At 32.9% G+C, this 14,972-nt stretch overlaps 2 protein-coding genes across 6 annotated transcripts; both read left to right on the forward strand.

The window, feature by feature from the left end:
- Positions 1-230: 230 nt before the first annotated feature.
- On the forward strand, positions 231-11,271 carry LOC123013818 (period circadian protein). 5 transcript variants are annotated; one of them, XM_044412620.1, is made up of 22 exons: positions 231-378; positions 6,044-6,150; positions 6,199-6,279; positions 6,328-6,500; positions 6,547-6,654; positions 6,839-6,981; positions 7,030-7,237; positions 7,287-7,502; positions 7,548-7,733; positions 7,786-7,949; positions 8,000-8,119; positions 8,175-8,339; positions 8,451-8,692; positions 8,741-8,905; positions 8,951-9,281; positions 9,331-9,517; positions 9,566-9,855; positions 9,948-10,067; positions 10,390-10,554; positions 10,611-10,772; positions 10,893-11,030; positions 11,081-11,271. In XM_044412620.1, exons 2-22 carry the CDS (start codon positions 6,065-6,067, stop codon positions 11,165-11,167), a joined length of 3,537 nt encoding a protein of 1,178 aa, XP_044268555.1. In that variant the 5' UTR covers positions 231-378; positions 6,044-6,064; the 3' UTR covers positions 11,168-11,271. The 5 variants fall into 5 exon arrangements, with proteins under 5 accessions (XP_044268555.1, XP_044268557.1, XP_044268554.1 ...); XM_044412622.1 differs by having other exon boundaries at positions 8,175-8,321; XM_044412619.1 differs by having other exon boundaries at positions 7,287-7,733; positions 8,175-8,321.
- Positions 11,272-12,331: 1,060 nt separating this feature from the next.
- Positions 12,332-14,460, forward strand: LOC123013388 (putative gustatory receptor 28a). Its single transcript, XM_044411878.1, has 5 exons — positions 12,332-12,744; positions 12,796-13,501; positions 14,089-14,157; positions 14,207-14,296; positions 14,347-14,460. Exons 1-5 carry the CDS (start codon positions 12,332-12,334, stop codon positions 14,458-14,460), a joined length of 1,392 nt encoding a protein of 463 aa, XP_044267813.1.
- The last annotated feature ends 512 nt before the right edge of the window (positions 14,461-14,972 follow it).

Here is a 14,972-nt window from a genome sequence, read left to right on the forward strand (position 1 = left end):
TGTAACCGCGTTATTCACGGCATTAAAGCGTAAATTTAGCATTTGAATCTGTCGAAAATCCGCGTCGAAGTGTGGACAAAGGACGATAATGCAGGCGTGCAGGGAAAGACAGCTCACGTTGTTGAAAGCGTGAATAGTCGCTGGTTGCGTGCCCACTTGCTATATTATATTCTCTCCTTTTCCTGCATGTTCTTTCTGTACGTCACTGTCTCATTCTGCGATCTCGCCAAAGGAAAATGTTGCGCCAGTAAAGTTTGAACCGAGCTTGCAGTAATATGAAATAATTTTGTTGCGATTAAGTATTGCGTTTTTTCGTGATAGTTACCAGTTCTTCGTTCCTTTTCAAAAAGTTAACTGAAAATGTAACGCCAGTTTATTGTAAGTAATTTTTTATATTAACGGAATTCCAGCATGTAGGTTGTGGTTGGTTTTTAAAACTGCATTTTTTGAAGGGTAGTTTTCAATTTTATTTTAGTCTTTTAAATGTAAGAGCAGTTTTTTTAATTTAATTTTTTTACTCGAACTTCCTTTTAAGAAATGTCAGCATTGGCAACCAATGTTGGGAAAATTACCTCATTAATTCCATTATTCGCTTTACTTCAATAATTATAATAACTTTTACATGTAAATAAATTATTCAATTAATCTTACATTAATGACACGTGAATTATGAATAATGTGATTTATTTTAATAGGATTTAATGTAAACCTATAATGATGTGTTGTTGCTATATTCAAAAGGCAATAACAAGCACTTTTTTTAAATAGAAATTTTGAAATTTTTTGAAAAAAAAAGAACAGGTCATATGATTCGAAGATCAGAGGCGAATCCTGAAGACCAAATAAGTCCCTTAAGGGATTTTAGTACACGAGCCGTTAATAATTTTTTTAATATTTACCAATTATATAAACCAATTTGAAAACTTGATTTGAACTTGATCCTATCCAAGGACTATAGGGTACACAACAGTTATGAATTTGCTTTAAATTCCCCTGGATGTACATATTTCTTTATAGTTTAAACACATTGTTAATTTGTTCAGTGTTATTAGACTTTATTCCACACTTTAGATGCGTATAAGGTACCACTTTATCCACTAGTGGAATAAAGTAACTTTATTCCATTGTTAGTAAACAGCGCACCGCGTAACAGCGTAACGTTTAACCGAAAGCACATTTGGCGTGACGTTTAAATGTCAGTTTAATTTTTAATTAAGTTTGGAATAATTTGGGCCTGTGATTGTGAATAAAACGTTATATTACAGTTGTGTGTTAGACGCGTTTTATCCACTTAAGAGAAGTAACTGCTCGAACTAACGTTCTCGCGGTTAAACATTCTTGCGTGGATAAAACGCTATCTAACACACTCTTACAATAAATAACTATTATTCCTGGTCCGGAATAATACAACTTGAAAACATGTTAGAACAGATTTTAAGTAGCAGGTGTATTTAAAAAATCTAATTCACTCTACACATTTTACAATTTTAATTCGCAATTAATTCGGCGTTTGGCAATGCAAAGTTAATGACAACTTAATTCGAAGTAGTTTAATTCTGAATTAAAATATGTAACTCACTTTATGTGAATTGGCCCCAAAAGCTGAAAAATAAAAATTCTAAAGTAATTTTAGTATAATTTGGATTATAAAATAAAAAAAATATTGTATTAAATGAAAGCTAATAAATTTACGTTTTTCTTTTTCTGTTAAATTTATTAAATTTTAGTAGCTAAGTATCTATAAAATTTACGAGAGTTATTATTGTGCTAATGAATAGAAGAAATTAAAATTTCGCACATATAAGTCAAAAAAAAATCGTCAAACAATAAGTAGCAACAAATAAACTGTGATTTTTCAATGGAATTGACCTTTGACCTGAAAATTCTCAAAAGCTGTGGTAACCGTAGGTCAAATAATTGCATAACTGCTTTATTGAAACCTCGATGGCTTTGTCATTCATTTCTATTTTCTCCATTATTTGTATTAAAATTTGTTTTGAATTGACATCGAATAACCACCAACGCAATAATAAATGTGCTAGCTAATTTTAGAACAATTGTGAATTTAAAAAAATAAAACAAAAATCAATAAAAAATAAGAAACTAATTTTACAGAATTATTTAATTAATTCAAACAGGTATAGGTGTTATAAATTCTAACTGGGATTATAGTAATTGAAATGCAGGTGCATACACTTTATCTTTTAAATTACCAAGTCATCATCAAGGCCGCATATTTATTACTAACTAATTGAACTTCGTATCCTACCAAAACTACACCACATTTATTTGTCATTGTTATTTTTATTATAGAAAAAAAAACTACGGAAGGGTAAAACGTGACTCCTTCGAGAGTAGATTCTTTAAAACAAAACTATTATCATTATTGTTTTGACTAAATTACTTAAAACTTTGCAGTTGCTTTAAATACTAAAAATATCCTAAATGAATCGACGTTGCTACTTAAATAAGTTGTAATTCGTGTTTAGTAAATACCAAATGACCCGTACATAAATAATGTTTACTTTTTCCGATACTCCTTTACACTGCACGTTTAGTACAACGTGAATCAGCAACATAGGAGATACTAAGTTTGACAAATTTATTTTACGGCGACTTTTGTTGGTTACTGAATCACACGTTGCAGATAAATCTAGGACTGAAAAGTAGAAACAAAACCTTTTTTTATTATTCCACTAAATGAATACATCCCACTTCCCTGAGATCACATGGCATAAAACATTGTCACCTGTTGCTGGAAAAATCTTCATATTGGCTTAAGCAGATTTTACATTGAGTGAAAATTACAAGCGCAAGTTTATAAAAAAAAACAAAGTGTGTTAAGGTGATCATCTAATACCAAGTAGCAAAGATTGAGAGAAAGGTAATTGCTTGGTAGAGGACAGTTCTATAAATAAGTGATTCTTTTATTAGAAAGAATCGGAGTCTTTCTTTTGAAACATGTCATGAAAAGACGACGAATTAAGTTCATATAACAATTTTGCGATTGGCAGTGGTTGGGGTCTGCATGGGAAGAGCACGTTGTTGTACATGGGATTTTATGTTACGACATGGAAGTAATAATAAATTGCAAAGCGGGGGAAATATGGTCGATTGTGTCAGGAGGTGAACCAAATTGGGTAGTTATAATTAGAAAAACAAAGTCGTTAATTAATAAATTATTCATTTATTGAAAAAATTCAAAAAAACTTATACTCTTAAGCTACATTAATTATTCTGACTCCAGGGAAATCATCTGAGATGGTCCTTATCTCTGATTTACAGAATGATTTACATAACATTCAAAATTAAGACAGGCATTGAGGATCTAATAACCAAAACAGAATAATTTTTTATCGCCCCTTGTTTTAAACTTTAACATAATTTCAAATTTCACAAAGGAAAATCTTAAATTTTGGAAAGAATCTTGTTTATTAAAACCTGGCCTAAAACGCATTTAATTAAAATTGTTTTCTTACATGTAAATTAAAAGGCAAACATTCAAAAAAATATTATCAGAGTTCCAAAACAGTTTATCATTACCCTTTTCACATTTTCTTTCTAAATTTGGATCAAAGAATGCAAGAACATGAACTTTTCTTGACACTTTACCTGAAAATCGAAATTTTGAGTTTTCACCCCTAAAGAAATGCCTGATATTGCTTTTAATTAAATACGGTCATTTTACTTATTTACCAATGACAAAACACAATCATTGAAACGGCCATTTTTTCTGCTCTCTCTTTAGCCTACAAAAAAATTGTGACTTAAATTAGGCAAGCTATTACATCTATTACTAATAAAATAAATAAATTTTATTTAGCACTCACATAACTAAGTATAAGAAATTTATTTGAATCTTTGAAATGGCTTATTAAAGAAAGCTAAATTAAACTTCTATTTCCACATTGCATAATCATAACAAAAATATTATTATACATAATTTGAGTTTATAGCTAGCTTTATTCTACTACAGTAATACAAAAAATTGCACATTGTGGTACCTAAATGGTAATAAAATCATTAATTTAGCACTAATTTCCTAATAAATTCCTTTTAACGATAGTTACCTTGAGCAAGGAAAGTTTCTTTTCGTATAAGTTACGCTTACTGAAGGCAATTGTAACATAATAAATGTAATACTTATAAAATAATAAATTATTGGAAATTGCACATTAATGAACAAACATAACGAAACACAACCGCTAAATATAAGACTTTGCGAGTATAGTTATTTTTTAAAGAAATTTTAAAAATTTGTTTATTTTTATTTTGAACGGATGTTGTTTTTGCCGTATTTTTTAAAACAAATATTTTTTGGTATTTTGGAAAAGTCAAAGTATACTTTCTGTCTTTCCCCATCTAAGACACATGCTACTTTCACAACTACTTGTCATTTATGAGCAGAAAAAAACTCAATAAGCCTTAGACTATTAGTATAATGTAATTACTAATTATTATAATTATCTATTTATTACCACTTCTTTAGAACTTAATAGTCCTAGAACAGTCTATATGTACAAGACTTTTTATGGTAGTTTTTTAATTTTAATGATATTGTTTTAGTTATTGGCTTCTCTAGTGAATCATTTGATTTTTGGGTGAATCCAGTAATAAAACTAGATGTATTTAACTCCAAACCTATTTCAAACAGAATCGATAGTTCCGTTCTAGAGGAAACTGAATAGGTCACATAACAAACACCCAATATCTCAAATGAATCCTTATAGGTTGAGCGCTCCAAGCAATTGCTTTTGCTCATCCGAAAAGTGTCAATTTAGGCATTCGTAGTTCTTCTTTTTAGAACAAACACTATAGTTATTTTTGTTAGAGAATTACAGCTCTCTTTAAATAGTCGTCTTCATGTAAGCGTTCTAATCAGAGAATACCTCTAAAGGTTCGGACAGTCGTTACATAATCTATAGCCCATTTGAACCAGCAATCTTGGTCTGCCACACTAAACAGCGTTATATAAAACACTTGCTGCAACCTAAACCCATTATGTAAGAAACTTAATTGCATGAACGAATTCCGAATTGGAATGGTAAAAAAAACTTTGCAGATGGCTTGTGACAAGGTCATGTTAAATAATATATAAAAATAAAATCTACAAATTGTCATGTTCAATCAACAATGCACCCAACAGCTATAATCTAATTTCAGTACCACAAGATTTTTTTCAATATATTTATGGAACAAACAATGAAATTGTTGAAATTGTTAATTGGAAACACCAGAATAATAGTTCAAGAACAATTATTGCCCACGAGTTTATATATAACAAGTTTGTGAAATTAAAAGCCCCTATTGTTCCATTCGGTCTATTCTTGCCTTCACGTTCACGTAATCGTGCTCGTAAAACGCACTCCACTCAAAATGTTACTTTAAAATATTGTTGTTGCAAAAATAAATGTTGTTGGCAAAGCACATCCGGACTCTAATAATTATTATTATCACTGGAAATAATTCGCCTTGATTTTAATTAATATTTAATATCTTTGAGAAGTAAAAATGCACATTAAAAATAAAATTAAGCAATGCAAGCTGATTTCATTCTTGTCTTGCAAGACACGTGCGAGTAAAATGAATTAATCACGTGTTTCAACCTGAACTTACCGATTTCTTGAAACTACAACCTCTAAATACGTTTTTTCAGCATTACTGCGATTAATCTCTCCATTGAGAATTATTCTAGAAAACCAGTTTGAAAAGAAAGCTATTGTAAAGAGTTATTTTATTAGAAGTAGATTTTAAAAAAATTGTGGAAACGTAAAAACTAAATTACTTGGTAAAACAAACCATTCAACTCTTGTTTTCAATTAAATTACTCCAAGCTCAGAAAGCAATGTTTTGTTTCCAAATGCTCGTGTACAAGCACGCTGCTAATTATTGCCAACACAATTAGTTAATTCATTTTCAATAATTCACATTTAGGCCCAATTCACGTACATTCATTCATAATTATGAGATTTTATATAAGACGTTTAAGCGAATATTTTACATATTCTTGCGTTATGGTTGGTGACTGTGTCTTAATTTTAAGATATCGCAGTCTAAATTCGTTATGGAATCTGAATCCGGAACTACAAACACAAAAATTTCCGATTCTGGATACTCAAACAGCTGTAGTAACAGTAATTCACAAAGAAGGTAACTATAGAAAAAATTGCGGCTTCCTCTAACCATTAATATTTAAAGTGCAAGCTCTAAGTCTCGACACAGTGGGAGTAATTCGAGTAGAAGTAGTGGATATTGTGGGACTACTAATCCGGATGAAAGGTAATAGAAAAAGCAAATTTTTTACTTTATTTTCTATAAATTCTCTAGCGGTGAAATTGGATTCCAACCTCCCAAACGGAACAAAGAACACAAAAAGAAAAAACCCAAGTCTGCAAATTCTAGTACAAATGGTGGCAACATTTCGACAGTTACAGCAACCACACCTTCAGACAATAGAAACACTTGTGTTATTTTAAAGGAAGATAGCGAACCAACCATGGGTACTATTCCAAAACTGACTTTCTTCAAATAACTAGAATTTTTCAGGTGTTGAAGTACTTACCATCCCTGTTGTTGAAACAGCAGTCCCCACAACCGAGATAGTTGAATCAAATGATCCCGACCCCAGTGTATCCCCCTCAGTGCCAGTCACAGGTAACAGTTATGAAAATTAACCAACTAACTAATCGACTAAATTTCTTACAATTATTTTGTTTTGCACATTTTTTAACAAACTAACTTTATTAGACATAATCCGGTCCGGGTGTATGCGTTTGTGCTTGATGTTAAGATTTAGGTGTAACACATTGCCTGTGGTATGTTTTTTTGCATATGTTAGCGGAGACACCACCTCGAGATAAAGAAATGTCCTGGACCGACCAACAAAGCCAGCATACTGAAAATGAAACACCTTTGAATGTTCCAAATGTTCCAATGGAGACTTCGGTTGAGAAAAACAAAGTCACGGCTTCTCCTTCAGAGGTAAAACGTCATCAGAAAAAATCGATGAAAAAAACAATTCGGTTTTAGGATGGCTTCTGCTGTGTCATTTCTATGTACGATGGAGTGGTGCTATACACAACACCGAGTCTGACGTCAGTTTTGGGCTTTCCCAAAGACATGTGGTTAGGAAGATCGTTTATTGATTTTGTTCATCCAAAGGATAGGGAAACTTTTTCTAGTCAAGTTACCACTGGTATTGCTTTACCTTTAGTGGATTCTCAAGGAAAATTCAAAGGTTGTTACTTAACCAACTTACTTTTTTATCACTAAAATTTTTTTTACAGATATTAAAAATTCTCTATATGTTTGTCTTCGCAAATATAGAGGACTCAAATCTTCCGGATTTGGTGTGGTTGAAAAAGCAGTGGCTTACCAAGCGTTTCAACTAACTGTTACCTTTAGACACCTCAATGACACTCCAGACTCTAAAAAACTTTTAGACACTAATGGGGGAATGTTTCTTGTAGTAGTAGCAAATCCTGTATATTCTTCGTATAAAGGTAAGGGTAAAATGAGCAAAATTTGGCATAAGATGTGTATTTTAGTTCCTGAAGAAAGGGTAAAATGTGCCAAATTTGGCATGAGACACACTGCGGCCTGCATATTCAGTCATGTGGACCCTGACGTGGTTACAAATTTCGGGTTTTTGCCTCAAGATATGTTAGGGAAATCAATTTTTGATTTTTATCATCCTGAAGACATGTCTTTCCTCAAAGAAGTTTATGAATCTGGTAAGTTCAAAATTCGATAGAAAATTATTTTTGAGTGTTCTTTTTGTTCTAGTCATGACGATGTGCCAAATTGCTGGATCGGTTTTTCGTAGCAAACCTTATAGATTTGCGGTGCAAAATGGCGGTTTTGTCATGATTGAAACCGAGTGGTCTAGTTTCGTCAATCCGTGGTCAAGGCGTTTGGAATTCGTAATTGGTCTCCACAGAGTTTTACAAGTATGTTATTGTAATTTTTAAAAAGAAAAAAAGTTAATTTTTCTATTTAGGGGCCTAAAAATCCAGACATTTTTGACCAAAATAAGGACGACGAGAAAAAATATATTCCTGAAGAAGTTCTCAAAGAAAGTAAAGTGATTCAAGGAGAAATTTTATTGTTATTAAACAAGGTAACATTGAGTTGTTAATAAACAACCTTTCTGATGAAAAATTCATACTTTATAGGAATTGTCAAGGCCGTCTGAAGCGGCAAAACACGAGGTCTCAAAGAGATGCAAAGATCTTGCAAATTTTATGGAGTATCTCATGGTTGAAGTAAACAAAACTAATTTACAACTAGACTTACCTCAAGATACCGATCCCACGATTTCGGTAAGTCTAAGAAGAATGGTAAGTGCCCCAATTTTTATCAATTTATAAACTAATGGGCACTGGTGACTAACATTGAATTTTACAATTCAAATAAAAAAAAGGTGGATAGGCAAATATTTTAAATTTCAGGAACGTGATTCTGTTATGTTGGGAGAAATATCCCCACATCACGATTACTACGATAGTAAATCCTCGTCAGAGACACCTCCTAGCTACAATCAATTAAATTATAACGAAAACATCCAGAGATTTTTTCAAAGTAAACCCAAGACCACAATTTCCGATGAAAGTAGTGAACGGCCAAGTGCCTCAAATGATACAGACCCCGAAGGCAAAATTCTGTCTTCTGTTCAACACTGTACCAACAATCAGTAAGACCATTTTTGAGTTTAGAAACAAGAGTAACAATTTTGTTCCAGAAAGTGTCTTTCCCCCATCGAAAACAGCGGAGCTTCTGGAAGCGGAAGCGCCGGGAACCTAAGTTCAGTTAGCAACCCCAACATGGAAAGTGCTACAACAAGTGCCACAAATACCTCCAACGACTCCTACAAACCTCTCCTACTCACTGAAGCAGTTTTGTACAAGTAATAATCAATTTTGTGACTTCCCCGACTCATAGATTGTTACAGACATAACGAGGACATGGAAAAAATCATGATCAAGCGTCACCGGGAACAAAGATCCGTCACCAGAGACCGAGAGAGTAAAAAATCACATCATAAACACGAAAAAACGAATGCTGGTGACAAAATATTGGAAAAAAATGACTACTCAAATCAAGGACATGGGATTAAACGCAGCGTTTCTCACTCATGGGAAGGCGAAAGTCATAAAATAACCAAACACAAGCACCAAATGGGTCGTAATAATAACCAAAATCAGGAACCTCCAACACGGATGAAGCCTCCACAAGCGCTTGTTAATAATGACACCAAAAACGAAACTGTGTACCAACAAGGGGTTAGTTGAGTATTTGTTGGAAACTAATTTGGAATTGAAATTTTTATAGCTCAATGATGTGAATTTGTGGCCCCCATTTTCCGTCACTGTCACTCCAATAAGTAACACCCAAAGCATGAATGTGACATCAAATCCGAATCCTTTGGGAAGCCTTGCCCCTCGAATGTTCCCTCTTTATTACATACCAACCCAACAGAGAGGCTTCGAAGGCAATCTTAACGATCCCAGATATCAAGGTAAGTTCTCCTTTTGCTCTTTTTCTTAAATTAATTCGTATATTCTAGTCCAATACATGCCAGGGATGATTTACAACTACAATCCCATATATCCTACTCCTCCCATAATCTGTTCCCCCCTTCCAGTCTTACCAATCCCTGTCCCTCCCACGATGTCAGTTAATCCCGAAATGTGCCAAAACAGCACCATCAATCCTCCAAATGATGCTTCAGCTGAGTACAAATCAAATCCACACAACGTCCCCCAATTCCAAAGACCTGCCTCACAAGCCACTTCGGTTAAAGCCGAACCGGGGAGCGCTCTAGGGTCTATAGCATCAGCCAGTGTCGCCAATAAGGTAAACAAAAATTTCGCACATCTCTATTAACACAACTAATAAATAAAAAGGACAGATTAGTGGTTTTGGGTTTTGCAAATCTCTTTTTGCAGGCAATGTCTGAGTGTTCACGTAAGGACCTGACACTTCAGTCAGTGTGTTCCCCCGATTCTCCATTGGTTAGTCCTCCTGATGGGGAGACTCACATGGAAAGTTTTCATTTGAGCCAAAAGGTTAACACACATTCTGTCTGTGTTTGCATGCTATAATCATCTGTAGCTTTTCTCATACCAATGTTCTCAATTGGAAATTCTCTCTCTTTCCATTTTTCCTATTTGATTGTTGGCTGAAAAAGCCATTGGAATTTACTTCATATTAATGTTATTTTGTTATAACCCATGATGCGGTTTGAGGTAAATGCCCGACCACTCACGTGAGTATACATAACACATTATTAACATCTACATTACTCACTAATAGTATAATTTAAAAATTCACACATTGTATTATTACGAATTAAAATTTTTCGTGTTTACAAGAATTCTAACGTTGCAGATGAATAATCTAAACGATCGAGCTCCTCTTTTCCGCGATAATAACATTATTGATGATGAAAGTTGTTTTTCGTCGTCATATTCCTCATTTTTGAAGACCGATTACGGATCTGGATCTAATGACGATGCTAACGGTTCTGAAAAAAAGGCGTCTCAAACAGATGGCGTAAGTTTTTTTTTCGAATTAAAAAAAATAAGTTTCAATTTGATTTTCATTTTTAGGGGACTAAAAATCGCAAAAACGTCCCAATTCGGAAACGAGATCCACCATGGCTAGAAGCTGTGTCAATAACCCCTGATATTATTTACAAATATCAGATGACAATGAAAGGTTTGGATGATATCCTAGAAGCTGATCTCAACGCGTTGAAAAAAATTGAGCAGGTTTGCAATTTTTTACTATTCAAGATTAGAATCTGACCGATATGACAATTAACAACGGGCATAAAATTTAAATATTAACTCCGACAAAATGATACGAACTCGTAAAAATTGTGATTGCAGCCAATACTGGTAAACGACCAATTAAACCAGCTTTATATCGAAATGGAATTAGAGGGATTATCGACGAAATTAACGTTGGAGGAAGGAGGAATTACGTCTAGCAGCAGCGGGGATGAAATTAGTACCAACTCATCAAAAGTAATTTTCTGCCTTTTATTCATTCGCTGACTCACGATTTCTTCTTCCAGCCTAAGAAAAAAAAGAGGTCACAAAGTGCAGTCATGATGATGTTTTATGAAGAAAACGCCCCTCTACCCTCACCAAACAAGTCATAGATAAATAGATAGATTTATTTAACCAAATGTACAATGAGTTATTTGTCACGTCAGAAAACTCCAATCGACCAGAATGTTACTATTTTTATAAAGTTTGCACTATTTTTATTTTTTTTATTGCTTTTCCTGAGGCAAATTTTGATGTTGTAGAGTAAAGAGCGACTTATTACACTTTTCTTCTAATATTTAGATGACACTTGTATTTAAAGTCTGCGTTGTATAACTTAAATAAATATTTGAAAAAAAAAAAAACGATTTCTCATTTCAAACACCCACACACTATTATGAACCAGTCTTATTGCCTCATTTTTAGTGAAATTAATTTTGATTATGAAATAATTTACTCGAGGCATACGCAAATATAAATTTTCCGGGTCTTAGGAAAAGCAGACTATAGAAAAGAAATCAAATTAGTGTAATTGGTTGCTTTACATAAACCTTTAAGATCTTCGATGCATAATTGTGATGAAATTGATTAAAAAGCTCTCTCGAGTAATGGCTCGACTACAAAGTGCTTAAGGCTTTTAAGTCAATAATATCCACCATTAAGTCCAATTTCGATTGAAAGGAACAGAACGTGAAGCATTTTGTCTAAACTAAATAAGACTTTTCTAGACAAAAAGTAAGTATAATTTTAATATTCACAATTAATTATTACAAAATTCCTCCAATAACTTGAATTTTATTGGATGAGAGCGTTGATATAGTAGCGTGTCCTCGTAATGTGAGAAGCAATAGTGAAAGAAAACGAACATTTGAAGCTTTGAAAAGGTTTATTTTGAATAGAAATGGTGTTCAATTGACTTGATTTCAATTGCAAATTCAGAGACAGTTTAAACAGTTCTCTCTATTTGAGATGGCTTGCTTTTAGAGATTTTCACCAAACGGTCTTTTATGTTATTGCCCCTTGTCAGACCTCAAAACTTCATTAATTTGCTTTCCGAATTTGACAATTGTTATTAATAAGAAAACGAAATACAAACAACACAAAAATCAACTTTTTCCTTACAGGTTCATCAGTTAAATTGTCCAATAAACATTAGAACAGTAGAAAACAAAATATTAGTCATATTTAATACAATTAAACCAATAACATTAAGTGATTATTGATCCAATATTTTTTCTGTATGACCTCACTATCCTCTCATCTGTACTCAAGTAACAATGTTTTCAAAACGAATTTTAAAATTTTTCAAAGAACCAAACGACGTTTATTCTGCAATTCACCCACTTTTTTACATGTGTACCTTCTTCGGATTAGCACCATACTCTTTAGTACGAGTAGAAAACGGCAAAAAGATTTTTAAATTTGCTTGGTGGCCCTTAATTAGAAACGCACTTTTGGTTTTAATACTTTTGGGTAGTTTAACGTACCACGCCGTTTTCGATTTAAAACCATTTAAAGACAGTGATTTACAACAGAAATTGAGGTACTTTGAGGAAATTTTTTCAAGTTTATTGTCCTGTTGTTCTGTAATTTTTGGATGCATTTTTGCCTTAAAGGTGATTGAGATTTTTAAGAACATTGAGGAAGTTGATGTGGCGTTTCGGAGTTTGGCCGTGTGGGTCCCTTACAAGTACTTTCATTTATTTATTTTTTAAAGTAATCACAGGATATTTTATTTTAGGCAAATGTATGTCAGTATTTTAATACATTTGGCTACTCTTGTAACAATTGTAGTAACACTCACCGTCAATGTTATATTTTTTGCTACTTTTGAATACGGAACTCAAGTCTACTCCTTCTTTATTATGTTTATGACTTGTATTTTGCCTTATTTTATTAATTTGTTAATGGAATTACAATACTGTCACTACTTGAACATTCTAAGAGTCAGATATAAATTACTGAATGAATATCTAGAGACACTGGTACAAGAAACTCAAACTCTTAATGGTAAGTTTAAAAAAAAGGAAAATATTTCGATAATAATAAACACAGTTGTTGAGAGTTGGACTGAGGCTCAGGTCAAAACAGTCGCTTCAAAGGCGAAACGAAAGTCGAAAGAAATTTTTACTTCTGGTAGCAAACTCCCAAAAAGCATGTTGGCCATTTCCGACCCCGTTTTTATAGTCGACCAAGTTGCAGCTCTTCATATAAAGCTCACAGACACCGCTCACATGATCAACTACGCATTTTGTGTGCAACAACTTTTAAGAATCACTGTTACTTTTATTAGTATTGTTACAGCACTGTTTTTAGTTGCAATTAACTTTAACAAGTCTTCATCTGAGAACAAAAGTCAGTTGGATTACTTTTTTACTTTTTGGGCTTTCTCCAACGCGTGCGAAGTAATGGCCATTGTTTGGATAACCAGCGAGACTTGCGAAGAAGTAAGTAAAAAAATCGTTTATAAATTATTTGTGAAAACCGACGCTAAAGCAAAGGAAACAATAAATTGAATTTATAGGATTTTCGCTTGATCGGCGATTTTAATTATTTTTTCTTGTCCTAATTGGAAACAGTCGAATCAATAGGCCGAGTAAAAACAAAGCAGTCGAGTAATGTAACAAGCTGGAAAGGGAATGATTCCACAATTTATTTTTACGCAACAGATTTCAATTAATTACATGAAAAAGAGTTTTACGAAATTTAAAACTTTTGATGAATGTGTTTAGCGAGGAGATGTGACAAGTTTCACATAACTTTCCTGCGTGTCTTGTTTTATTACCGCGGTTGCATTGCCACAGGATGCACATTACAACTCACATCAACAGTGGGTAATGTTATTATTAGAGTAACTTCATTACGTATAACTTTTACTTGCAAAATGAATTCTAATCTAACCCTCGAATAGTTTGTTTAGTGCACGTTATTACAGTAAAATTTTATTGATCGTTATAAGACTTGTTAGTATAATTTGTTATTAGATAATGAATCACTAAACTAATTAATCTTATAGCTTGCGATCTGTTTCCAGGCGAATACGTGCCCTAGAATTTTGCATAAAATTAGGAACAATACAACGAATACAAATCTGCAAGATACGGTAAATATATTTAAGTAGATTAAGTGATTCAAGAAGAAGATAATTTCAGATTGAAATATATTCCTTACAAATGTATCACAACCGATTGTATTTCACAGTTTGTGGACTATTTCCGCTAGATTACACCCTACTCTACACAGTATAATTTAGAATAATATCAGAGTCACAAAAATTTTATGTATTTTTCAGATTGTAGCCGGCGTAACGACCTATTTAGTGATCTTGATTCAATTTAACAATTCTGATTTCTTGCTGAAGAATTCAACAAGCACCGAATTTGACAACACGACGGAGAGTTATTAATTTTTTTTATTAATTTAATGTCAACTTAGTTTAACAGGGTTCGCCAAGTAAGTTTTACAAGGAATTTATCCAAAATATTACAAATTATTAAAAGATATTTATTAATCAATATAACACTTCAATTGGCAAACCTTGTAATAGATGTTGAAATGTCATTTCCATATCACCTCACATCGCCCTTATACATTCTAATTCTTCAAGTAAATTGAAAAATATCACGGGACGCCGCTGCTGTTAATTGAAATACGAAACCTCTTGTGCTTTGAATTGAATATTCAACGGCTTCATAATTAATATTTCGCCTCAATTTCCGAGAGTAATTGGCAAGTTGACACTCGAAATTGTTTTAAAGTTGGTTGTTTTAATAATCAAATATTGGCTGGAATGGTCCACCTAAAATGGAGGCGTGATTTATGACTCACTCCGGGCTAGCCAAGACTTAGTTTTAGTTATTATGTATAAGTTGAGGCCACACGTGATATCCCAAAGTCTGGACTCTACTGATAATATTG

This window comes from Tribolium madens, unplaced genomic scaffold (assembly GCF_015345945.1).
Source record: "Tribolium madens isolate multiple individuals breed KSU strain unplaced genomic scaffold, Tmad_KSU_1.1 Scaffold_96;HRSCAF=242;Tcas5.2_LG5, whole genome shotgun sequence".
NCBI lineage: Eukaryota > Metazoa > Arthropoda > Insecta > Coleoptera > Tenebrionidae > Tribolium > Tribolium madens.

Bases quoted from the DNA above. Each gene is read 5' to 3' on its own strand.
- LOC123013818 (XM_044412619.1), top strand. From the start codon at position 6,065: ATGGAATCTGAATCCGGAACTACAAACACAAAAATTTCCGATTCTGGA. The intron at 9,518-9,565 runs GTAAGTTCTCCT...CGTATATTCTAG, and splicing joins TAACGATCCCAGATATCAAG to TCCAATACATGCCAGGGATG. The intron at 10,555-10,610 runs GTAAGTTTTTTT...TTTCATTTTTAG, and splicing joins AGGCGTCTCAAACAGATGGC to GGGACTAAAAATCGCAAAAA.
- LOC123013388 (XM_044411878.1), top strand. From the start codon at position 12,332: ATGTTTTCAAAACGAATTTTAAAATTTTTCAAAGAACCAAACGACGTT. The intron at 13,502-14,088 runs GTAAGTAAAAAA...ATCTGTTTCCAG, and splicing joins CCAGCGAGACTTGCGAAGAA to GCGAATACGTGCCCTAGAAT. The intron at 14,297-14,346 runs GTATAATTTAGA...TGTATTTTTCAG, and splicing joins ATTACACCCTACTCTACACA to ATTGTAGCCGGCGTAACGAC.